We start from the raw sequence: 26,238 nt of genomic DNA, 5'->3' as shown, positions 1-26,238 counted from the left end.
ATGTACAGTCCTCCTGGCAGCCTGCCTGTTACCTGCCTGTACGTTTGTGCAAATTAAAAACCAGTCATGACATACTGGTTGATAATATTATCTCCTCAGCCTTGGGGAAACAGCTGGGGAAGGAAAACCGGTTAAAACAGAAATGTCTTGTTATTACGATAGCTATTTCTGGAAACAGTGGGGCAGGGGGGAGCTCCTGGTGTAGGTAAATGCCACATGATTCCAACAGAGATGAAGAAAAAAACTGTGAAATGACTGTTTCAGGTAACAGCAACTGCCATTAGTGTTACACTGTACATCCTTTTCCACAGGGAACGCACTGTTCTCTTGCACCTTGTTACCCGCGAATATTCTTTTAATGCCAGACAGCTACCAATGTATATTTCGGGGAAAGCCACTAATTATGTTGAGGAAGACAGAAAACTTGCTCTTTAGGTATTTTTGCATACTCTTTATTATGAGTCCTCTTATGTAATTAGTACAAATTGCCAAGTTTTTGCTCTATACAGCTAAGGTAAATTTTTGGTACATGGACTAAAACTCCTATGAAGCTATGTTTTTCTTACGTACTGTGCTTTCCAGCTGAATATTTCTATATTTGCTTTTTCCTTTTCCTTTTATTTTTTCTCTTTTTGTAATAGTAAGAACTGATGTAGAAAAGCTTCATTTCCTACTATATGAATAAATTGCAAAACTCATAGGAGCAAAGCCAGGCTACCACACATACCTGTGTCTGTTCTCTCTTACGTTACTACAGTATCCCGTGCTTTTCTCTGTCTCTCAGTATAAATGTTTGCACATATAAAAACATTAACATACCTATAAAACACTGACAACGTTGTATTCAACTTTGAACGCTATCAAAGTTTAAATCTCGGTAAAGTGCTTTAAAATCAAATCATCATGCCTTTCAAGGAGCTTTGCCAAGCCAGGTCTTGGCATTTTGTCTCCCCCATAATAACAACCACGTGGCTTTCAGTGGTCCGTGCCGCTGGGTGCCTGCAGGCGCAGTCCCACCACAATGCAGCAGCAAGATGCTCAAAAAGCACAAGTCACTGCCCAGATATTCTGCTTCTACACCTGAAAAAAAAAATATAATAATATTAATAAATAAGCCTTTAAAACGATGATTTTCAGAAAGCTTTCCTACCGTTTCTACTGTTTAAATGGGGTGGGGGGAAAAGTAGATATTCTTGTACAATAATATATTGTACGGGTAACTTGCAGACAGAGCTGTAGATTTTGTGGTAACCTCAAAGCAGGTTATCAGAGAGATGATGTACCACAGTTGGTGTTAGGTCCATACTGGTTTTTAAAGATCTGAGTAGATAGTCTTTAGACAATGATTAGGTGCAGAAACCTTGCTTTTGAATGTTTAGCATGTAATGAAAATGGGATAAAAATGGAAAGGTAAAATTGCCCAGAAGTCTTGATCCAAAAAGGAAACAAAAAATGTTTATTTAGTGGCTATGAGTCAACGCATGGTGTATGAACAAATATGTAAAATACCTATATTAGATAAGAGAAATCTGACAGGGTTCTGAGGCTTAGACTCTAAATAATAAGCTGAAAGCAAATAAATACAGTATCTGATCCAAGAAAAATATTTTTCATATCTTTGAAGTGAATTGTTTTAAAATTAAGAAACAAAAACCTAAGAACCTTCTGTTCTTAAGTTAGATAATTAAATACCCAATCAATGCCAATTATCAGAAAACTATTTGGTATTTTATTATCTTTGCTTGACTGATCTGTATTATGGAATGCCATGAAAATTGTGATTCCTTTTTTGATAGATGGAGACTGCTTTTAACATGTATTAAAGAATACTTTATATTTAATATAAACATATCTAAAAGCAGTCCGAGCAGTAAGAAAAAAATACAATTAGCTGTCTCAGTGAACAGAATACACCTGTAAGTGAATCAGAGGTGAAAACTTTAGGCAGAGCCTTGAAAGCTTAGATGAAGGTCACAGGTTACATGTCAGATGTTTCTGAAAGCAACTAAAGAAGACAGAGTTGTTTGTTTATTTGTTTTTCAATCTAGTGGATTTATTTTAAGAAGGGAAAAAGCTGGAATTCTTTATTTAATTAAAAGCCTAATATCATAGACTTCATGACCTCATTACTAGCGTGGAGGTCCTTTACACAGTGCCAGGGACAACATACAAAAACAACCATTTTATAGATGAGAATGAGACAGAAGAAAAGAAGCTTGTTATACGTATGAGAATTTGTCAGCCTTCTCTGATACTCTCTTTCAACTAGTTTCACCCAATCTCTGCCAGTGGAGAGTGAAGCTGGTATGGGAAGAGTGAGAGTAGGGGATGATGATAGCAGCTGGAGAGTAGCTTTGCTTTTTTTTGCTCGATGTGCAATAGGATCATCAGAGATAGTTTTTCAAGGTGCTGGGTTAACCAAACCTTGGAAAGTCCTTCTCTTTATCTGAGTCACATACAGTGTAATGTCACAAGTTTCCAATGACTTTTTCCTGTCTACTGGAAGAAAAGAAAAGGAAAAAAAAAAAAAAAAAAAAAGGAACTTCATCACTCTCATAATAATGACCATTCAATCATTATTATTTTTTTTGTTATTTTGTTTGTTTGTTTTTTTCCCTATCAATAACAAGATAAGACTTAGGAAGGATCATGACAGTAGTATTTATTCACAGTGAAATAAGCCCACTGTTTAATATCATTTAATATTTTTTCTTAGGTTTTCTTTCAAAGGCTTTAGCAAGAGAAATGTTTGCCCGGAAAAACTCCATGCCATGATCTCAATGCTGTCCTGAACACAGCCTCATATCTCAAACCAAGCAGCGTGCAAAGGTACTTACTTCATTGTGTCAAGTAAGTTCTGATTCTCTGTAGAGTTAGATATTTTCTGCTTAGGTAAGTTTAGTATTTGACACTAATAAAATGGAAAGTGATCTTCAGCTCTTGATACTGTTTAATGGAATCTACTTTACTGTTTATTGTGTCTGTAAAATGGAGTAAGTGCATGTGTCTTTGGCTTCATGAAAAAGGGCATGTGCTGTTGTAAAAAATTATGCTGGTGGACAGAACAGTAAATGCCTTATTTACTTACTCTTTAACGCTGGAGGATGGCTTGAGGAATGTAAGGGGTTTATGCCACAGGTCAGGATTCATGTATGTGGAGCTTTACTGTTTGCAGAATATTTCCGCTCAGCCAAAAAATGCATTATTCCCACCATAAGATGGAATAAGCCAGCAATAAGGTACTACTGCCTTTGTCTTGGCTTTGTTTCCTCAGCCACTAAGAATGGCAGTGAAAGACAAATGGCCTCTACTGGCATGGTCTGGATGAAAGAGAGCTGGGAGGGATCATTGGGAATAGGCAGGTCTGGCAAGGAAAATTTCCTCTGTTTTTTGTTCCTTTAGTCCTGGGGTCCCATCTCCCAGCACTGCCTAGCTGAAGATGGTCAGTCATTGCTCTTTCCCCAGCATCAGTGTTTAGATCCCATGGAATAAATCTGGACATATTATTGTACCCACCACCATTACAAAATACAGTTATCAGTATATACATTTTTGGAACATGTTACTAAGAAAAGTGAGGTGGAAAGAGCATAAACTATGTTTTTTAAAGCTGCATCTTCTAAGCCCAATGGAAAACGCTAATGTTTCACCTGAGCTCCTCAAGTGATTTTCACAGGTAGTTTAAGACCATGAATGAAGCCAGGAATTAACTGACAACATAAGCCTGTAAATTGCTAAACCAGGGTAGGAAAATGAGTGACATTGTTACGTCACCTTTTTGGCATGGGTGCCAAAATATAACGTGGTGGGTTTGCACACAGTACATTGTGTAATTATTTGGATGATTCTTTCTCTATGGGAGTTAAAGTACTTGTTTTCTATTTATGTAATTAAAGGATGAGCATGTTCGGAATACTGCGTGTTTTCTCATATTATGCAAAAAGAAAATGTTCCACAAAGGGACTGTAGCTCAGAGAATTCCTCATTGGTTAATTCAGTTCCTGTAAAGGAGGTGATTATTTGCTGTCCACCTATATCGGGAGCTGTAGTCATCCAGAAGAATGAAATGGTTTCCATGCAGTGTTATAGATTAAGATGTTTTACTGGGTATTACACGTTATAGAATAGATTTGCCTTTTTAACAAGCTCGTGATCCTTTAAGGATGTAAAACCTATACCAAAACCGCTAAAGCAAAATATACAACAGGAAGACCATTGGGATTATCTTCAGAATGTTTAAAATAAATGACTGGGCTTACAAATTGTTTATGACTATAACATCTAGAGCTCCGGTGAAGGATTGGTTGCACTAATTGATTTTTTTAATGTGATTATATTTTGTCACTAAGTGACCTTTGTTTGTCATTGATGGTGCAGTTCTTTGGTAATACCTCTGGAACTATTATTGTGTGGCTTTTGCTACTAAAAGCTACAAACATGCAACTTCTTGCAGGTAATTTTTATTTTTAACTACTGTTACAGTTTTCTTTCCACTAAAGTATACTGCTAGAGAAACCTCTGACACAAAGAAAAAAGAAATAGTGAAGACCACAGAAGCAAGCCCTTCAGCAGTTCTGAGGAAAATGCTCTTTATTTGCGTGCTCTTGCCTGTGAATCCCTGGTTGTTGTTTTTATTCAGATGTACTTTAAAAACATCTGTCTGTACTGGAAACACGTAGAAGAATTGCTAACTAGTTGCATGATAGCCTACTGGCTTAATGTCACACTGTTTATACAATGACTTCATTGAGAGGTATCTTTGTGTAAAGAACATGAAATTAGGCCCAAGGTAATCTTCAAACTTGGACCCAAAGCCACAAAAATAATTACTATTTTACAAATATAAGTATCTGTGCTAGCGTGCTGACCTCACATAACTTGTTGCTGTTGTGTTGGGAATTTTTTAGCATGAGAACATAGTACAGCAGCCTTAATTTCTAGCCATAGATGCATAATTTTTCATTAGAAAAAATATAAACCAAGTGTCTTTTTAACTAAATGCACTTAAGAAGCTAAAGTCCTGTTCATATTTCTTGCATTTCTTCCATCCTCTCCATTCCATATGTACAGCCAGCAATACTTAATGCTATATGAAATGAATAGCAATAAGAATTTGATGCATCCCACAAAATCAACGATGTTTATTAGTCTAAAAATCTGGACTGACACCTCGACTGGTGTTATGTTACTTTACGTAGTCAAAACATCTTAATGCAAAAGCAGGCATTACAGATTATTATACAGCAGCACAAGCAGTTTGCCCATGTTTTGCAAGAGACTTTTCTAACTCTTCAACGTATTTCAAGTGGTTTAAGGACTTCAGAGTGAAAAGAGGTGTGGCAACAAGGATTTCTTGTAGAAGTGGTATATTTTCATCTCTTTGAAAACGGACCTGAATTTTCAGGATAATAATATATTAATGTGCATTTCTACGGTACCCATAAATCATACTTAAGGCAGCAGGACCAGCTTTAGTGGCAAAGGGAATACTTTGTGTCCCATCAAAATATTACGAAAGCAGCAACACTGATGATGACAAAACCCCAAAAGGCAAGTGCTGAGAGCTAGCCTGAATAGCCTGGGAGACCCATGCTGGTGTTTGCCCAGCAGGTTCATGCACCAGGCCAGAGACTGCTCCAGGCTCCCACAGGTACCTCCAGCTCCAGGAGCTGTTCCAGGGCCAGCCTGAGCTTTCACCAACAGTCATAGCCCAAGCCTGAGTTTTATAAACATTTGGGGAGAAACCGTTCTGGTCCACCTTTTGCTTGTTCTGCTTAAAGGCAGATGAAGAGCTCCCTCCCACCTCCCATTCCTCCCTAGTTATGCTCGTGTTATGGCCCTCTTCCCACCTGTGGCTGGGGGAAGGAGGTTATTGCAGTTTTTCTGATGATGCCAGCCCCTTGAGCTGACAGATGGAAAAAGGCTGTAATCACTTCCATGGTGCTTCCAGAACGATCTAGGGGAAAATGCTGAAAAAGTTCCCAGTAGTCATGTCAAAGGAATCCTATTTCCACTCTACAGCAGAAATTAGGGGCCTTTATTTAAACAGATAAAAGGTTCAAAATAATGATGGGAATTTGGGAGGAAAGCCAGGACGAGTATTAGGACCACAAAACACAGCTTTTTCTGCTTTTGCCAATGTCCTGTAATGAAGAATTCGGTCCTGAATTTATTTTCAGGGGGATTAAAGATCAAAACTACAGGTGATGGACCGAGCAACTGTAAGTAAAAGGCGTGTCCAGCCCAGACAGTCTATCAGTGGCAGTCTGACGACTGACAGATGTGGGGAGCCCATCCAAAGGAGCGAGCACAACTGGCTGTGATGCCTGCCAGCATCCAAATGCTCTTGTTGAGAAATGCCTTTCAAAAGCTTGGTGTCTGTTCTGGGGCAGCGTAGAGAGTAATGAGCTGAATTGGTGTCTAAGGACGAGTCGTTTCTCATCACACATTTTAAAGTAATGTGTAATTGCTTTATTTTATTGTGGTTTGGTTATTGGTCACATCTGTCTGTATCCCTCAGGCTACAGAAAGACCCAGCACAATGACACGCACCGCCAGATTGCCAGAAGTACTGAGCAGCTCCTATCATATGGCATTTATTTATGGGTGGATATTTGAAATGCCACGCTATGCTAGGTGTCAAACTTTTTGAAACCTGTCTGGTCTACTCAGGAACCCAAATAAGACCTGAAAATCTGAACTCAGCTGTGATTATTGTGGCATCCTAAAAACTCTCACCACAGCATGCAGCAGACCTGCAATCCTGTTTGCCCATGCACTACACACCAACCTTCCCCTCCCAGCGCTTTATCAGGCTCAGTAATGCGACAACTAACATTTAATTTTCCTGTCAGCTAACATGGCTCTCTGGGGAGGGCAAATAGGCCAGTTGAACATTGCAAGGCATATGTGGCATCTTGGTCTTATTCCTTATAATATTCTGTTTGTCATTGTTTTGAGTTTCCTATTCTCTAGTGCAATTATAATACAACTTGATTAACCTAGCAGCTGTGCTTAGGATGATGACAGAAGAGAATCTATCCCAGCCTTCATGACAACTAATTCAAACTTTTAGAAAGTTGTGTGGATTTTCCACCATGAATGCACATAGAGAGCTCACTACAAAGCTTAACTGTAGATACACTTGACATCTACTTTGTCTGTAGAAGATAGGAAGATAGGCTCCTGTTGGATAGTTAGTGGACAATCACTTTAAAAATTTGTAACATTATAGTACAGAATTTTTTTTTCTCCTTCTCTATCTTCTTTCCTTCCTTTTCTTTCTCTCTTTCTCCAGTACATCTATGTGAATAAATGAGATCTTACATAAAAAGAAATCTAGGTTATAAAGATTGTTTAAAGATGATTACTATTGTTTCTGTAATAAATTAACAAGGTCCTAATCTTGTAGTCCTTGTGGAAACAAAACTCCACGGGTGTGCTAAGGGAAAGGCTGAACACTGGGCATGTCTTAATTTGACTTAATATTTGGCAGAGGCTCTACCTCTACTTGGGTATATTAATAATGCACATAGACTCTACTTGATTAATAAGGGATTGATAATCTCCATATGCAATACAGACAACAGCAATATGTATATAAACACATGGGCTACATAAGTGTTTGGTTTGTAAATGTGTACTAAAGCTTCAAAGAGCAGCTTAGTGTGATTTTAGACAAAACAAGCATGATGCATTGTGTTTAACTGTGTTAAATGCTTTTTTTCATGTTTACATAACGATATGCTGTGTTTATCTTACAAGCGCTGTAAAAATATTAGTTAGCAGTCATAAATATAGTCCTGATAAAACAATACTACTTTTCAGAACTGCTAATCTGTGTTAATGCCGCTTCGGTACGGGTCCTGCAACAGCTGTTAGAATTTTGTCCCCTGTAGGTCAGAGAGAGAAGATGGGAAAATCCTTAATAAAATGTTGTTAGAAGCTACAGGTGGGAAATAAAGAAGCTCTTGTGACCTGTAATCTTATTCCCTCATAAAGTCACGGAGTGCACAGCAGCTTCTGTGGCTGAAATTAGACAACACGCTAGCGGCTTTTCAATCTCAACTTTTGCAGTTCAGTTATATCATTTTCAGTGAAGAACAAATGAAGGGTACAGCAAGCACTGCCCCTGACCTTCCTTGCTGTTTTTAATAAGCACATTCAACAGCATGAGCTTCTCTGTCTTAAATGAATTACTATATATCCATGTACTGGAAAGAAAATACAGTAGTGTTTATCTTCTGTATACATTCTACTGTCAGATTTTAATTAACTCTCAGCCTCAGGTAAAGAAAATATGCTAATTTTAATAGTCTTATAATTACTGTGGGCCAGATTCCACCACCCAGCTGCTGCCTGGTGCCCAGTCGTGCACAGAGCCTCGCTAGCTTCAATGGGACTAACCAGGGAGGATGAGGCTACTGCCATCAGATTTTCCTTTCATAAGACAGCATTGCAGGAAGGAAAACATGGAAAGGCGCAATAGGCAGAAATCAAGAATGAATCAGTGAATGAATTATCTATTACCGAAACTAGATTTTGTTATGGAAACAAGTACACTGTTGTGTTTTAAATACTTTATGATCAGCCTCCTGTGGTTAGATTTTGTTTTTCTGTTCCAATGGTGGGTATATTACATGCATTTCCATGTAGACAATACATACTCTTTGGAGATTATGACTCTGCAGCCTTCACCTTTGCATCTTCTCATTCTTTCCCTCTGGTATCTCCTTTGCCTTTCATCAGACTACAGCACTGTGGAGTACAAAAATAAATATTTTTTCTTCTATTGCCTTTATTAAATACAAAAAACAAAAACCAGTGCTGTATACAGGGTAATACACAACTCTGTACACTTCTCTAGTAAATCTTAATCATTCAGCTTTAATAATTTATATATTTAAGCTACCTGAATGAAATGGAGCTAAGGATGGAGTGATTTTTTTATTATTATTTTTATCAAAAGTACAAAACAACTTGTTTAAAAATACTCAGCTAATACTGTATAGATTACAATCAAATATTTACAGCTTTAAAGTCACAATAATTTGTTTAAATATAATTATGTGCAATTACTTATTAGTAAAACGATAGAGGACTGCTGAAATATGATATAGAGTGGTATAATTAATTGGCTCCAGATGCAATGAGTTGTCATTTCTGAAAATTTAATGTCATCAGAGCTCTTTTTCCAATAGCACAAGGAGCACTATTGCTAATAGACTTCAGAGCTTGAAATAAATAAATCTTTGGAATCCTGTTGCATCTCTTGGGGTGTGACATTTGACAGTCTTTTATAGCACAGAACGAAACAAGTTTGTGAGCTGGAATTCAATTGTGGTGTATTGATTCCTTGCATCAGTCATTATTCCCTGCTGATTGACAGCTGAAAATTGGTTACGTTAAGTATTTCATATGTTATATTGGCTGACATTTGCTTGCCTGCTCCTGTGTCAATATTGTTGTAAAGATCTCCAGCTCTATGAGATAGCAATATACACTGACTGTGGCTTTTGTGTGATGTTCCAGTGTTTTTCCTGACATAATTTAAGACATATTAAAAACCAGCAGCATCTTCCCTCTTGAGAAGCTTAATGCCAATATTATTGTCTTCCAAGGGAAGATCATGTATGCTCATAATCGGGTGCTAATTTCCACCCATACGCTCATGTTTAGGCATTAGGCACTATAACTGTAAAATTGAGCCTGCTTGATTGATTCATGTCAAGCCTCATCTCGGCTCCTGCAGTGGAAGTCATCCAGCTGACCCTTTTTACACTAAAAGAAGAGATTTGTGTTTCTTTCTTTCACCTGGAACCATCAAATTGACTGAATAATCTGTAATACATTAGTGCTGACATTTGTTAGGCAAGAATTAAACAAGACACAGTAATCATTCCCCTGAATAAAAATTGTGTTTGATTTCCAGCAGAGTTCTATTAAAAGGATGGTACAGCCCATCTCCTCTGAAGTGGGAAATGGTGAATATTTTCTGTGTTAATGAACAAAATTAACACTTTAATGACAGATGGACAGTCCCTAGCCACTCCTGACAAAAGCTGCTGAGTTTTGGATGGAGATGTGGTTCCAGTGCCTGTCAGGAGGACTACAGCGAGCTCGCTGGAAATCCTTCACACTGAACGTTTACGGGTGCGGATAGTAAAATTTGACCATTTACCTGAATAGAGACAAGAGGGAGAATGACGCCTTAGAAATATGTATGTTTTATAGGTGAAAGTGTGGGAGCCAGGAACTGGTTTATTAAAATCTGCCTATTATCATAATTAACATGGTTTGCATGGCAGGGTTTTGGCATGTCCTTCCTTGAGGCTCCTGTTTTTATGGGCTTGCTAATTTATGAGGCTGTAAAGGAATAACTGTTACAGATATGTATGTCTGCTATTCTCAAGCTAGCCTTAATGTTCCTCTCTCCTTGCCCTGGCAAACCCCCGTGCCCCAGCTGGTGGCAGTTCGTGTCCCTGACCTCGCACGGTTGATTCTGATGGACACCATCATCTACCCATTCACTTTGCATCCCGAAAGTGGGCATGAGGGATCTTTTTCTACAGCTACAGCCAGCTAGCCCCAGGAAAAGCAGTTCCTGAAGTCAATAGGGCAAAAACCCTTATTTACTGTCAATCTTGATAAATATGATGCTGTAGAAGGGGGACATCAGAGGCATTGATTCCTGTCTCCTCCATGACGAAGTAAAGCATGAGGTCAGTGCTTTATATCAAAGTCACTATGGATGTATCAGCATACACCTAGTATGACCAGTCTTTGAGGTCCTGGTGTTTTGTCAATGTAAAACTGCATATTTTAACTGATGTATGCTGCTTGTCTGGCTGCACCGTGCTCTGTCCATCATGGCTAGGCTGCAGCAGAATTACTGTTGTACCATAAGTCTATCCTTTAAGGGACAACCCTGAAAGTAAGGTATGAAATGTACCATGTGGAGAAACACCTGTGTTGGTTACATAAGTGACCTGACCATCTTGCACCTCAGAGGTTCATTTAGAGACAGACTTTTCCCTTGTCCTGGTGTTGAGGCTGCAGTTTTTCCAGCTGGGTCCTTATGGCAAGCCAAAAATGAAATGGGCTATAGAAGAAGCACACTCTGGAAATGTTTTTATTTCCCTCAGTCAGCCTGCTAGGAGAGTAAGGGTGCAATACCCTTGTACTGACATGCTTCTAGGATGCCCACATCAGAAACAGCACCACTGGCTGGGTACAGAGCCATATTGGCAGTGCAGGTGTAGATGAATGACATGAAAGCAGGAAAAAACTCCGCGAAGAAAAAATCTAGAGCAGATCCCTCCTGCCCTGAGCAAAGTAAAATAAGGAATAGATTGGTTCAACCTGTTGGGATCCTCCCAGCTAGTACTGCAGTTGCATTTTCACTTTGAGCTGAGTAGCACCACTCTAACCCAAAATAACAAAAGCTGGTACGGATTGCAGTTCATTAAGAACACAAGGCTTATTAGCACCCAAAGCTTTTTATGAGCAGGTGATGTGGGACTGGTACGTGAAATCAGTCTGCCTGGTGGCACCTGCTGCTTGTTGTATTTAGGGCAGGTGCCCTGCCAAGGGGAGCATTTAGTAGATGTTTCTGGTGCTTTGGTGGTGACTGGACCTGGTACTCTTCTGGCAAATGTTCCTGAGAGAGGGTTTAAAGCAAAAGTCCATGTTACCAAAAAAAAAAAAAAAAAAACAAAAACAAAACAAAACTGCTAATAGAGAAGTTTTGTTAGAGTGAAATAATTGTGTTCCCAGTGGACATCTTGGGCTTTAGCTGGTGATGGATGGCGTGAAGTCTGCAGCGATATGCCTGACTCATCTAGGAGAGCTACAGCTGCTGGTGAGTGGCCTTGTGAGCTTGCTGGTAGAGCTGAGGGCTTTGTTCTGGTCTCCTTGTGCTTCATCTTGATCCTCTCTGGGGAGAGAGGGTGGCTCCTGGCTCAGCCACACCATCTCCTCTTGGCTTTTGCATTAGCAGATGCTGCCCCTTCCAGTTACGCTTCCCTGCAGCCTGCTGCAAACACCTCCTCTGCTCTGGGGCAGGTTTCTTTTGGCAAAATCCTCATGCCTAGCTCTTACTCTGGTACTGACTGGGACATCTGGGGGTTGGGGTGACCATGGGTGCTGTCTGTGGTTTGGGTTGCTCCATTTATAAATCTGCATCTTCCTGTGCTCAGTAGCAGCCCCATTGAACATCCCCTTGGCTGCTCAAAACGCAGAACAACTTTTTAGTGTCCTTCTTAAACATTATATATCCTGGAACCATGCATCACAACCAAGTGTTCTGAACATCTAAGTAACACCCAGATTCTACATTTGACTACTAGCTTCTGAGCATTTGGCTCTAGCTGTGGTACAGAAGTATTTGTTGAAATTATTTTCAAAACACAAAATTTTGAGCGTTACTTGCTCTCAGACTTGTAAATTCCCCATTTAAATTTCAATTATGGAACAAACAATCCCAGTCTTATTCCTTGTGCCACGCAACTCATTAAATGGTTTGAATATTTCATAGCCCAAAACTGTTCATGTTAATCTATGAATATATTGTTATAAATAACTAATAGGTGTATAATGAATCATGGCAATGATTTATGGAAGATTAATAGGTAGGAAAAAAGTATGTATTGTATTTTACAAGGGGAAATACTGAAGTGTTATCTCCTCTATCCAAGGCACACAAACATCACTAGTGCTCCACTCTCTGGTATGTGGTTTTTTATTTTTATTTTTTTTGTGCTACATTCAAGATGGCAATGAGAGGGTCTTGTGGGTAATTGTACCTTTAAAAATCTTAGATTGCTTCATGGCAGCCTGTGCATAATATCGCAGTGTTTTAGGATATAGATGTTGAATAAGGTCAATCTCTGCATGTTCTTAAGTGGCTAGTTATGAAGAAATAGAAGAGAAAACCTGCAAGAACTTAGTTTTATGGTGAAGCTGAAGATGTAAAATGATGAAATAGGGAGATATGAAGGATTTTGAAGCTGATGTTAAAATATATAATTAAACAGTAAAAGGTGTAGGGTTTTTGGTTTTTTTTTCTTGACTGGGATGAATGTTTTCTAAGGCTTGTAACAAAAGTTTGGCCTGACTAAAAGTGTCACAGGCTCCTAATCACAGCACTAGTCTGCTCTTTCTGTTGAAAGATCCAGAATCAACCTCCACCAAAACCAGGTGCTACAACACTACAGAAATCACATAGCTACAACTGAGTCATCAGGGAAATTAGCTGGGCATTGTGAGCCAGCTGGCAACCCAAGCTAATGCAAAACCAGCAGGTCACCTTCAAAGCAGGTGGGCAGCAAGCACAGCAGACAGAGCTGTGTGCACAGCAAACTCAGTGAAAACCCAGCACTCAGGAAAGAAATGGGTTGGGGGAAGGCAAAAGAATATAAAATTTAGGATTTATAGCAGTAAGAACACTCTCTTTCTGGGCTGGGACTATCACGCATGAACTAAAGGAACTTCTGATACCATTGATTTAAGTACAACTAGAAAAATGTGCATGGGCAGAATTGTTTATTGAAACTGAGAAATGCCAAGTGCATAATGGGAAATGGGATTTATTTACGTAAAACAATTCATGCTGAACAGAACTTTTTTTGCACAAGTCAGTGTTAACCTGAACTGTTTAACAATGTCTAACAGGTGTTACTGCTACCTGTTTTGAAAACGGATGGGTAAATTTTTATTGCTTAAGGGATTTGACTGGTCATGTTTTTTTGTGGAAAATGCCAGGAGTTTTAGAGCTTTGACTCTGTGGATGGGTTGAAGACATTGTTTCTTCTTGGACTCTATAGTTCCTCATTACTGAATGAATAAGATTTGGAGTGACTCAGAGCTCCTGCTGGGAGCGTGGCTCTGACAAGGGTGGCCAATTTCTGTCTTGGGGTTTTGCTGAATGTTAACAAAATGAGAAGTTCAGAAGTGTTCGAAAATATCAAAGGAGTAAACGATAGTTGGGGCAGTATGATAATCCTAAATAAATGAGTAGAGTAAGGCTGTTAGTAATTAATGTGCAGGGATACAGCTAAACAGTGTAAAAGGATTGGTCCTTGCAGTGGAGAAAGGTCTCTTGCTTGTTGCTGAGCTTTGAGTCTGATATCCTGATACAGCTTATCAGAAATAGCTGCTGCTTGCCAAGCCTCAGTTGTGATCCTGCATATCCATTATGATGAAGTCTAAAAGTAGGTCACAAAAAAGACCCTGACTGTGTAGCGTAGACTTAAATCTGTTCAAAAGTCAGGCACTAGCATAAACAGACTGAAAATACATGTATCGAAACATGGAGTCTTTTAGCATTTAATGCATTCTTCTAGTTCGGTGTAATGTATCATTTTGTACCTTTTCTTTCATGTTTCTTCACATCTTCTTTACCTGCAGATCAGTGTTGCATGATGTGGGAGTGATGGTAAACTTGCTGAGGAATCTGATGGGTATGTGAAGACCTTGAGATGAAATGAAACAAGTTTTTATTGGTTCCATGCAAATGATACTTTTAGTGAAGAAAAAGGATGCAATCATATACTGCAATCCTCTTCTGTGTAACTTCTTCCAAAGTCAGGAAAGGGAAAGCAGAACCTACTAAAATGACTTCCTAAGGAGGAAGCTGTGCTTATGGTGTAGCTTCAGGAGAGCTGAACTTCAGCACTGATAGAGGATGAAAGTATTTACAATAAGGTAATAATTTTGCCTCAAAAAGAGCTTCATCATCTTCATTTTGCTGCTATTGTGACTGCAAATCCAGGGGAAGCCATCAATGAAATTTAGGAATTGCTGAAAAAAATCAAAAAAGCAGAACAATAAGCATAATAAATTACATTTTTCATTTTGATCCCCCTGTGTTGTATCTTATACATTATGAAAACACTTTCTCGATAATTATATAATTATGGCTCTAAAATGAGAGAAATCATTATGCTCTGATAATTCTATTCTGATAATGCCTGCTGGGTGCTCATCACGCTATTGGTGCTGTGCAGGTTGGCCTTGAAAAATGTGCAGTGCCTCCTAGGTTTCTTGTGACAAATGGGAGTTGATACAAGAACAAGATAAATAGCGAAGAAAAATAGCAAGTGATGAACTCACCTCAGTAACATTTTCTGTAAGCATTTATGTGAGTGTTTTTGTTTGCAAGAAAGTCTGTGTGGAGTGGCGTATCCCTGGATGTATGCAAGGGTTCATGCCATAAACCTTTGCAAGACAATCTTGAGTTCCCTACTCCTGTTTATAAAAGGTTCAGTCAATCAATCCGGGAACAAAAGCAGTAGTGTGTGTCTTAAGTGAAGAGCTATCTGCCAAACAGCAGATAACAAACAGGGCAGCAGGTCTGCCTTATGAGAAAGCGTCAGTCTTTGGTTAAACTGGGTTGGGGTATCAGGGCATGGACTTCGGCAACGCAGAAAAGCAGATCCAGGGGTTGGGCAAGCAGAAGATTTCTGGCAGACTTGGGTTAGTAACATGCTAGTACAGAAAACTCTGGGCTACTCACTTTGACTTACCTTTTGCCTTCTGCTCGAGTGGTAAGGTGTTCTTTTTTTTTGTGTGTGGAGTCTTTTGTTGTAGTAAAAGGTCTGCTTTCTGCATTGTGATAAAACTATGCCTTCTGATATAGAGCTCAGCTGATTTGGAGAGAAGTCCTGGCTGCATAATCATAGAGATGCTTTGGTAATTGCTTGCTTCCTTGGCCCTTCTGAAGCCAGTGGCAGGACTTGCATGCTTTCACTTGCTGCATGATAACCCAGGGTACTACCATATGCTGGGGAGTAAAAAGATTTAGAAGAAGAGCAGGGGATGTAAGTTGCACAAATGTTTTCTGCTGATCTGGTAGAACAGATCCTGATATGGAACTACTCTTGGTTCCCACAGGTAGCAGCCAGTGCAGTCTGATGCATTCCTTTTGTGCCCAATATTAAAAATAGGAAAAAGACATTTAAAGAAGCAGTCTGTGGTGTAGCCCAGAGCTCGGGGCTGTCTGGGCAGCCTTTACAGGTTTACCTCAAGTGATGGGTTCTGCTTGAGGACCAAGAACCTGGGAGTTAACCAGTTAGTAACGGGTCACACTTAGTACTGTGATACTGCAGTCCTTGAATGGAGTTGGCCCCAAGCACGCAAAATTTGATAACCAAAGTTTATGAATGACGTAATTTACTTTTTGTTTTACTGAAGTAAAGATTTCTCAACCAATGTGTGAGTGGCTCAATATTTTAGATATGTGTAGATGGAGTTCCAGGTAATTACCAATAGGAGTACATCATACTGTAAGCCTAATGCTATCACTCGTGGCCAGCCAGATGAGAAAGACGATAGCTGTGAGTCCTACACTGAGATGCACCTCCTCATAGACAGGTGACTGCTACTACCCTATATGTGCTCTGGAAACTTTAACAAGGGCGTTCAGGCACAGAAATCCTGCATGTCCTGATTCCGAACTGGCTCTTAGAGACACATCTCACAGCTGATGTAAAGGTCAGCTCTGGGTGCCTGCTTCATAGTACTTGCTAAGCAACAGATTTGCCCAGTAAGGCTGCTGGCACAAATTTGATTAGATTAAAGCTGAAGGACTGCCATGGAACAAAGTCAGCTCTGTAACCACATTTGCACACATACCATTTCCTCGCTGTGTTCCCTCCACCAGCTGCAGCTCAGGATGTGCCAAATACTTCAAGTGCAGGAGTCTGAGTCCAGGCAGAAGCAGGGTGCTTGGGAGAAACTGTAGTGCAAGGCTGGGGGCAGAGTATGAGGAAAATTGTGATGGGAGGCAATGCGATGGATTTGCCTGTACCCCTCCTGCCTATCGTGTGGGCTGCTTACTCTTACAGGCATCTCTCTGTCAGCATGGAGCATTCTGGCCACCTAAGTACTTGTGGTTTTTGCATGTGGATTTGTTGATATTAGCTTGATGTGTGTGCTTACAACAGATGCAATATTCCAGAGAAATCTGTGGGTCGCGAGGGGGGGTATGGTTAAATGCAACTCTATGAGCAGTATGTGCAATGATGTATTTAGCCCAATCCAAGTTTGTTAGTTCTGCATTTTAGTGGCATCATTAGTATTTACTAACCAAACAAAACTGAATTCTGATAGTTGTTTTCTCACAGAAATATTACAAGCTTTCAGTAACTTAGCTCACACTTTAATTTCTGAAAGCCAGCATCACTTTTCTTCATGTTTTTGTCAAACAAGACAGAACCAATCCACCCCTAGTTAAAGAGCAAAATGATTTATTGTTACAGGCTACAAGTCCTACTTGTGCTAAAGTTTTATCTTGTCGTCAGGCTGAAAGACTATTCCAATTAATGCTGCTTACATTTGCCATGTAAGCTGCTGAGGGCGATGGGCCTGAATTTCCGTAGTTGCTATCCGATAGCCAGTGCCAGTCACTGAAAATTTAACAGGTCATTCAATGCTAGTCAACAAAAGACCCATGAAGCCTCATTTCACACCAATTACTACTTAGCATATGTACACAAACTGATTTAAAAAATTTCTCAGGGACTTCCCTACGCTATAATCTGGCCACATGTGTCCCTGCAGCCTGGGGACTGCTCTGAGGGCATCTTGTCCTACCAGGCCCGGTCTGCTGTGGAAACCAGTGCCCCCAGACCAGACCTGTCTTAGCGTGACTTAAACCACCCCTGTCCAAAGCAGGGTTGTCTTGGGTTGGAAACCCTTGGGCTGGCAAAGCCCGGGGGCAGTGGGGCTCCAGCCTTGAGTGCCACCAGGTCACAAGACTGCTCTGCTCCTTGTGCTGTTGTTTCCAAAAATATAATCCCGACCCCTGCTGTTTTTCTTCTTATTTTGGATGCTCTGATGCTTTGTTGGACTTCGTAATATTGTTTTTGACTATTTTTCATGACTGACTTGTGCTATGGATGTTTGCTTAGCACCTCAGGTATTCTCTTTGCAGGGGGAGAATGGAGGCTTATGATTTGTTGCTATTGATTTCAAATATAACTACTTAACCGCTGTCCCAATACTGAAGTTTTTAAATGTCCATCTAAATTGTTCTGCTATTCTCTAGTTTGTACATACAATTTGTAGGGAGAGAGGGTTTTCGTGGTGTTTTTTGTTTTTTAAAAAAAAAAAACAATAAACAGGAGACAAACAGCATTGAAAACGTGCTTTGGGGCTCTGTAGCATAACTTTTAAACAGATTTCTATAGAACTGGGACAACTGCAGGGTGCAAATAATACTTTGTTCTTACAAGGATGGAATTTGTGCCTTTTCTCTTTTTTTTTTTTTCCATTTCTAAATTGCCATGAGAGCAAACTTGCCTGCAGCGACTGGCTGGCTAAGCATCCCCCGTCCATCTCCTGCATGTCACCTGCTAAGGTGAGGAGTCTGAAAATGCCTGGACACATTATGTATGGGTGGCCTTTTGTTTATGACAGACAAAGGCAAAATCCTCTGGATTACTTGAAGATATCGTATAACACACAAGATGGAGTTACTATTATTCTTTTCTAAGACATATTGTGTTTCCCTTGGGCAGAGAAAAGAAAGTGCAGCCAATCCTGGGAGGGTAGCTCCTATTAAAGATTTATGCAAGCCTGAATTATTTGGCTTTAAACTTTTTTCTTTTTTTTTTAATAAGAGGGATGCTTTCTTTAGGCACAGCAGACTGAAGTAGATGGTATCACTGGTAATCCTTGGCTTAGGCACAGAGCTTCTAAATGGTTTGAATTAGGTAGAAGAGACTTTGATTTTTTTTTGCCTTTTTTTTGTTGTTTCTGCATTTAAGGTTTCACTGCAAAATTTCCCATTGAAGTAGCAATTTGGTGGGTTTTTGCCCTCTCTATGTAAATTGTCTTTTAGCCATATTCATTCAGCGAAACAGCTTTGAAGTTGTTGAACTGTGTAAATGTTATATTAACATTTTCTTTTGCAATTATAGACATTTACTTGCTCTTGTTGAAATAGCTCTTTCAAGGGGAAGGGAAGAAAGCAGGAAGTGAAAGTACACAAAGAAATGAAAAAGTAGCCGTGCGCTCAATTTAATTTTTGAAATAAATCACTTCAACTACTAATTTACCCTTCTCTAAGATGGTGGTTAAGGATAGACAAACAAAGAATACTGGAAGAAATAATTTCATTTTGTTCCTTTGTTACATTAGATCACTTAATTTTCACGTGTTTGGTTTGCATATGGAGATTTGTCCAATGAGTCCTCCTCTTTGAATTTGTTAACTGATCCTGGGGAAAGCTCCGGAAGGTTCGTGTCCATCAGTCTGCAATTCACAAATCACAAAAAGGCAAGCAATTGCCCGAAATAAAGATGACAAACAATGTGAATTAGCCATTAGGCCAGAGGGCTTCAAGCTCCTGTGGCTTGATTAAATTAAGTCTAGTGTGCTTATTTCAAAGTGGCAAATGATCCTTCATGAAAAAGCCCTATATAATCTAATATGAATTATAATCTTCTTATGAGTTCTTAAAACATCCAACATACTTAATAGAAGAATTTTTTTTTGCAACATTCCACTGGGTCATGCTATAATTTCTGTGTAATGTATGAATTTATATGGTTAACTTCTATAGAATGCAGGTTAATATCTTCTAAGGTACTTTTGTGGCATTGTATTTCATATTTTCCATACAATATTTGTATTGTTCAAATATGCTTTGATACGTCATTTTGTGTCTATAGTAGAGTTTCTAATGGAAAGAGTAAGCAGAATTTTAGTGTTCACACAATTTATGGGATGTGGCAGCTCTTTTTCCCCTACCAGTGGTTATCATTTCAACAGATTTTTTTCTTCTGCCAAGTCCATGCCAGGAGCATATTTGTGTTGTTACTGTTGCTCAGCAACTGTGATCTCTTCACTAGGTCTGACAGTTGCTTTCTCTCCAGGAGAGCGGAGATGCAAGAAGGACAGATGCATTGATCCTCAACGCGTTATCAGATCTTGTCACACACCCGCTTTGAAAAGCTGATAGCATCTAATAATCTTACTCAAGGCTCATTTTACACATCGTTGAGCTTTTACAGTTAAAGTTAGAAATATGCATTGTCTTGTTATGTCAAGGCAGGGAGATCAATAATTAGGCCACTTTATCTGAAAAAAAATAAACTATATGTTTCTAAGGAGACGGTCTATATAAAAGGGTATTTTGTCCCATTTAGAAACTCCAGACACATTGACGATGAGGACTGATGCAGACATCAATCTACATTTTTATTCTTTAGACCCTTGTGTGTCTCAGCATCTGATCAATGGTATAACCACAATATCAATTAGAAAACGAGTGATACTCGTGTATTTTAATCCAAGCTAACTGGTAACAGTTCTCACAATCTCCCAGTAAAAAATCTATTACAGGTGGAAAGATATTCCTTAAACTGTAGAAGGGATATCTGAAAGAGGAAAACACAAGGAGACATAATTATGTAAAATTAAAATTCTAACCCGTGAGCAAGCAGAACTTGCTAAGTGACTCAATTTTACTAATATGTTATTTCATAACCAATGATACACAAACCTGAAGAAGAATCTGGGTGACCAGTGACTAAGAAGGGTGTTCAGGGCTAGAAATTTCACAGAGCAAGGTGAGCTAATGATGTGTCTGTGGGTAGGACTTGCTCTGGAGGTGCTTCGTGATGCAAAGCCTGAGAACAGAGCCTCACAGGGAACACACCAGAGGCGCTGCCTCAAGACACGGTGACAGCAAAGGGGATTTGGGAACAAATCAGTAAAATGGGTATTACAAATCACTGGGAGTCAAGCTTTTACCTGGAGCTTAAAGGGACTTGGTATAAACTTGTTGAGCTGTGAACTCCAGCTATCAATACTTGCATGGGGTAATACCAGGCTGGGATGGGAAAGAAAGCAAATGAAGAGCTAGTCTAACCGTTGAAAGGTACAGAACGTACCCTGTGCACAGAGGTTTAGCTGATTTGCACTTCTTGATTTGAAAGATACAAATCAGATGTTCACAGAAGCCAGCACAATCATGGGAAGTGGGGAAAGCTGGATAAAGAGCAGTAGCTTTCCTGGTAATGCATGAACTGCAGTGTAGTGCTGATGAAATCACTAAGCAGTGAGTTTAAAACTGCCGTTGGAAGTGGGGTTATTACACGTACTGAAGTTATGAAATGGCATCATATCCTGATTTGCCAGAGCCATGGAAGGTAGGTTCACCTAATGGTTTTAAGTGTGACAGGGTGGCCGCAGCCCTCTAGAAGAGAAGAGGTTGTGTATCAATCTCCATCTTAGTCCGGGAGCTTGGTGGAATGCCAGTGTCTGCTGGGTCTACTGCAGCCAGATCCCATCTTGCTGTGAAGTACCTGGGCACCTTAAGTTATTTTACATATAATTAGTTGGAGATGAATTTTTGCAAACAGTCTGAAGCTCCCGTTGTGAAGTGTTGCATACAGGCTAATGTTATCCATGCAATACCAGTGACAAAAAGAAAAAGTATTTGACAATCAAACGCTAAGCAGATGTTAAGGAGGACAGGGCTTTTAAAGCATACTTGCAAATTATCAGTGCTATTTTGTGCACCTCTGTGAATCTGAAACTGCAGTCATCAGGAGATGACTCCTTCAGATGGGACTCCTGAGCTGGCATACAGCAGAGCTGGAGAAGCAGCAGGAGGCTGCTACAGTCTCTGTGTACAGGAGCCAAAAACGGTCTATAACTCCAGAAACACTTTTTCTAAGTGTTTTCTAAGTTTTTCTAAGATGGAGAAAAGCTTCATGTATGTCATGAAGTTTTTGAGGAGTTTTTTTCCTCAGTATTAAATTTAAGACCATTTCTTTTCTCTGAAAGCCAGAAATTCTTTGCATGCTTTTTTAGAGAAATGAAAATCTTAGCATATATTAAGGGAATTTGAATGTTGTGTGTTTATTAGTAGTAAAGCAAGCAAAAACCATGTGAACTAGTTTGTGATTCAGTATACTGGCAAATGGCCTGAAGTATTGTTCAGGCACTTCTAGGGAGAGGTTTCCCCTGTAATATTTGCTATTTCCACCTGTGCGCCGTTCCAAAAACATCTCATATTCCTATGCAGGGATATTTCCAAAGATGAACCCAGGACTCATGCCTAAACCCAGCTGCTTGTTGGGAAATGAATCAAGTCCGTTGTCTTTTTTTAATTCAATATCTGTCATAAATACCATATTAACCCTTAATTCCGGGAAGGCATGCAGCTGCTTGGGAAGCTAAGCTGCGGTAGCACCTCTGTTTGAAGAGGAATTTTCAAATATGACTAAAAAACAATGCTTTATTCTGTTCTGACTCCCCAATATTCTTAGCCACAGGGTGCTCTTCTCTAGGGTCTTAAGCGAGGTGGTTAGTATCTGCAGCATCTAGCTTGTTCTCTACATCCTGGGGCTGTTTAAAACCCTTATTTCAGTTTAGAGGAGAAAGTTTAAAGCATTCAGGGCTGTTTGTTCAAGGGAGACATCTTTCAGCGACCCAGTCAGCAAACTATTTCACTTCTCTCTTGTTTATGTTGTTTCCCTGTGTTGAGACAGGAGCAGCCCCATGCCGTCGGGTAAATGACAGGTCACACGTGTTCGTGTGTAGTAACTACAAACAAATCTAGAGTAATTTATATAGTGGTCTCACTTTATGACACCAAACCCCTAAATGTTCTGGGCTTCATTTGTTGTTCTGGGCATTTCTTAAGTGTTAAGAATAAGACAGACCCTTTCTTCAGGAGGACAAAGAAAGGATGGGCAGCCGGACAGAAGATGACACAGGTCAGTAAAAACAGAGCACTCTAGCAGGAAGCCTGGTTAAAGCTTTTTTGCTGTCATGAAGGCAAAGGGAAAGATTGGAAGAAAATCAGTAGCACAGATGCTTGCAGGGATTTCCCACTGAGTCTGTGGAAGATTAAATAAAGTATGGCCCAGAAGCCCAGCAAAATGGGCTGGGAAGCCAAACCAAAGCTGAGGGGCAGGGTGGGGATGGACTCTAATGGGAGTTCATGAGAAAAGCTGACTCCTCAGAGCCAGCTTGCATTGTGCTCATCTGGGCAGGAGATGGGTATATTTCAAATTAGCATGGAAGCTGATTGATGAGCAAGCTTCCTGTAGATGTTGCAAAAAATATATGTTAGTCATATAGTTTAATGTTAGTCACTGTATTTGTGCCTAAACCTCTCTGTGAGTTCCTAGAGTTCAGATGACAGCTCTGAACAGAAATAGCTATTAACTGCAAATGATTGTTTTCTGCTACTTTTTTAATCATTATTTTTATTAGGTTTATTATTCAGCCAGTCTCATCTCTTTAAGGTCAGCGTTAACTCATGCATGAGCTCACGCTGACCTGCCATTTTAACCCTGAGTTTGTGTCTCTGGAAGGGCAGCAGTGGCCTCTCCCCCATCTTACAGATGTACCATCCAGAATTTTGTTCTCAGTTTGGCCTAGAGCGATATTTGTGTTTTGTGAGCCAGTGGGTGCCTTGCAGGCTTTGTAAGGGGCTACTGCTGCTGCTTTGTGAGCACTGGTGTGGGAACTATTGAGTCCTTGCTTTGACATCGAGGGCAGACTGCTCAATCCCTCCTTTGAATCAGCTGTACCTTGCTCTGTAATGGCTTCAGACACAACACAGACTCAATAGTGCATGGAAACGAAATAGAACAAGTGCAATTATTTTCATATCACAATGACATTCTTGTCAAACATTCAAAGTTAGGCATTCTCCTATTCAGTTAATAAAGCATAACATGATTATCACCTATGTTCCACTTCTGGAGCGGTCGTATATGGTATATGCCGCCGGAAAGTTTTATGCAGTGTCACACAAAATGGATATCTAACTTGTACTGTAAAAACTGTGGTTTGAGATGAATCTGAAAATCCCACAGCGTTTTTTTAAGTGTTAAAATAGGTCTGATTTTGTTCATTTTTTCTAAGACAACTGGGTAATGATGCGGTAGTGTTCTCAAGGCAGCATTTGAACCAGATCTCTGATGTTCAGAAACATCCGTATAAAAGCAAAATTTTGTTGTCAAATCTGAAGAGGAAAACAAGGAAAAACTGCTGTGTAGGACATTTTTAATTCTATCTGCTTTTAATGCCTAATAGGGAATGACATTGTACTACTGAAATAGCTATGCTCATTCATGTTACCTTGTAGGGGGCAAGCTATGTGGAACACAACTGACTAGTTTCCTGTATCCCTTTCTGTCTTTAGCTGTGTCTCCTAAACATCATGCAAATCATATCGAAGAAGATTCAGTGTGCGCCATTTATGATTCATAATTACAGATTTCCATGTTTCAATGTTGCTCTCAATGGCCTTTAATGTGATCCTTTTCCTCCCCATTCTGAGCCACACTGTGGTATAATGATCATGCATTTTTTCCAGAAAACAAATCTTTCAGCAGCTGAGCCACCCTATTTGTTATGAATAATAGGCAAAAAGTTTATCCAGCTGTTTCAATTGCACATATGCAATGTTTTGGGTGGGGAGAGGGAGGGGTAAAACTACTGGAAATTAGTTGGTTTTGATTTTCCCCATCTGTAAATAACTAGCAATGAACAGTAAGTTTTTGATTAACTAGTGTGGGTCAGATCTCCTGGGCTAAAAACCATAGTAGCTTCTCAAGGTATACTGTGCTTGTTCTCCACCCATGTGCCTCCCCCTATGTCTCATCTCTGTGAAATTTTTGGTTGTGTTAGATATATCCTCATAGTAGCAAGGGGTTGTGCTTCTAGGAAAAAAAAAGTTAGTATTGGGCTTTGTCAGTTCATTCAGGTAAAGGGTATTTTTGCTGCAAGATGGGTGACAATATTTCCAGAATGGCTCATCAACCAAAACCTGAAGAAAATTTTAGTAAAAATAAATGTTACCAATAAACTTAACAAAAAATGGAGCTTTATTAAGCTAAATGAGCCAAATAAAGGCATAAGTGGTATTTATCTGATATTTTTCTTGCTGTTGTTATGAATCCCAAAAAGTTGTCACCATGATTAGGAACAGGGCACTAAAATTGTTGCAAGATATACCAGGTTCCTGTTACTGAGGAGCCATAAAGTAGGTGGATATGTCCTTCACAGCTCTTTCCCTTTCAATTGTGTTAAAACTGTGTTAACAAAAAACCTGTCTAAATATTTTTCAAATATATTTAGAAATGCATCGCAAACTTAAATTTCTGAATAATGACAAAGTGAAGCACAAGGAAAGAAGGAAAGCTAGCTTGTTCCCTTCTGATTCCTCAGAGATTTGCAATCACATTACTAATTAGCTGCAGATAATAGTCAGTGTATGAACACCCTCAACATGAATGCGCGTGAAGAAGGTACAACATTCTTGTGTGCAAAAATACAGACCATCTATCTACAAAGATGTGAATCTACATTTCAAATGTGAATGAATTCTTGAAAATTTTAATTTTGTAAATGTTCGTGTTAGCTAACTAGTTTTTGAGCAAACTTGCTCTTATGCTTCATATGTACATGAAAATACTTTCTCCAGTCTTTGGGCAGTCTTATTTAGGTTGGTTATGTACTTGGAAGCAGTTGCTGTTTCTTCTTATGCTCAACTATACCATGATTTCTTAATTATTTACAATAATAGCTATTTGGCCAATTCCAACTCCTGCAATTTCATCTGCTTGTATAGGGGGGAAAACTTGTCTTTGCTGTGATTCCCCTTTTCACTGTCAAACGCATAATAATACCAGAAACTAATGATGTCACTGAGATAACTTTTAAACATGGATTTAGGTTCCTACTAGTATTTGGACATCCGCACAAAACTGGTCTCAATTATTTTAATTCAAAACTCCTACCCTTGTAAATATCCCTGCCTTGACTGGTTACTTTCTGCAAGGAAGAAACACCTTGGAAATATTAACTTGAAATTTCAGTAGGGGGGAAATAAGCGCACAGAAAACTTTGGCCTTTACCTGCTGCCTTACATCACTGAGACTTCTTGTTCATATATTTCTGTGGTCCTGTGCTTAGAAAAATGTCCTTTTCTGGGCCAAAAGTTCAAGGGAAGAACATGATTTCTTAACTTTTTGTGCACTCCTCAGCCCAAGTTCAAAGGATCTATTTAGCCTTCACAGAAGGTCATAGCATGCATTCCAGAAGAAAATGTGCTTCTTGGACATCTTGGTAACATTTGATGCAATGTGTGGATGTTCTGCGCACTCGTGGTGAGCAAGTTTCTCCCTGAATACAACCATTGCACAGGGCAGTTCTACCACTACGTCCTCTATTGCTTAATTTTAAAAGCTGGAGCAGGCTCATTGACTT

At 39.5% G+C, this 26,238-nt stretch overlaps 1 protein-coding gene across 8 annotated transcripts in view; it reads left to right on the top strand.

Moving 5' to 3' along the window:
* LOC308194837 (uncharacterized protein) overlaps window positions 1-26,238 on the top strand; it is a 562,652-nt gene that overhangs the window by 299,844 nt on the left and 236,570 nt on the right. Inside the window, exons 1-2 of one of the 8 annotated variants that reach the window (XM_080591320.1) lie at window positions 10,727-11,860; window positions 14,407-14,459. In XM_080591320.1, coding sequence (XP_080447446.1) covers window positions 14,432-14,459 — 28 coding nt within the window. In that variant the 5' untranslated portion in view covers window positions 10,727-11,860; window positions 14,407-14,431. Of the gene's footprint in view, window positions 11,861-14,406; window positions 14,460-26,238 lie in introns of those variants that run through there. The other 7 variants (XM_080591319.1, XM_080591321.1, XM_080591324.1 and 4 more) reach the window with 7 other exon arrangements.

The sequence above is a fragment of the Anser brachyrhynchus genome (assembly GCF_964034855.1).
Source record: "Anser brachyrhynchus genome assembly, chromosome: 4".
NCBI lineage: Eukaryota > Metazoa > Chordata > Aves > Anseriformes > Anatidae > Anser > Anser brachyrhynchus.
The sequence above is the reverse complement of the archived record's forward strand: the minus strand, read 5'-3'. Positions and strand labels throughout refer to the sequence as shown.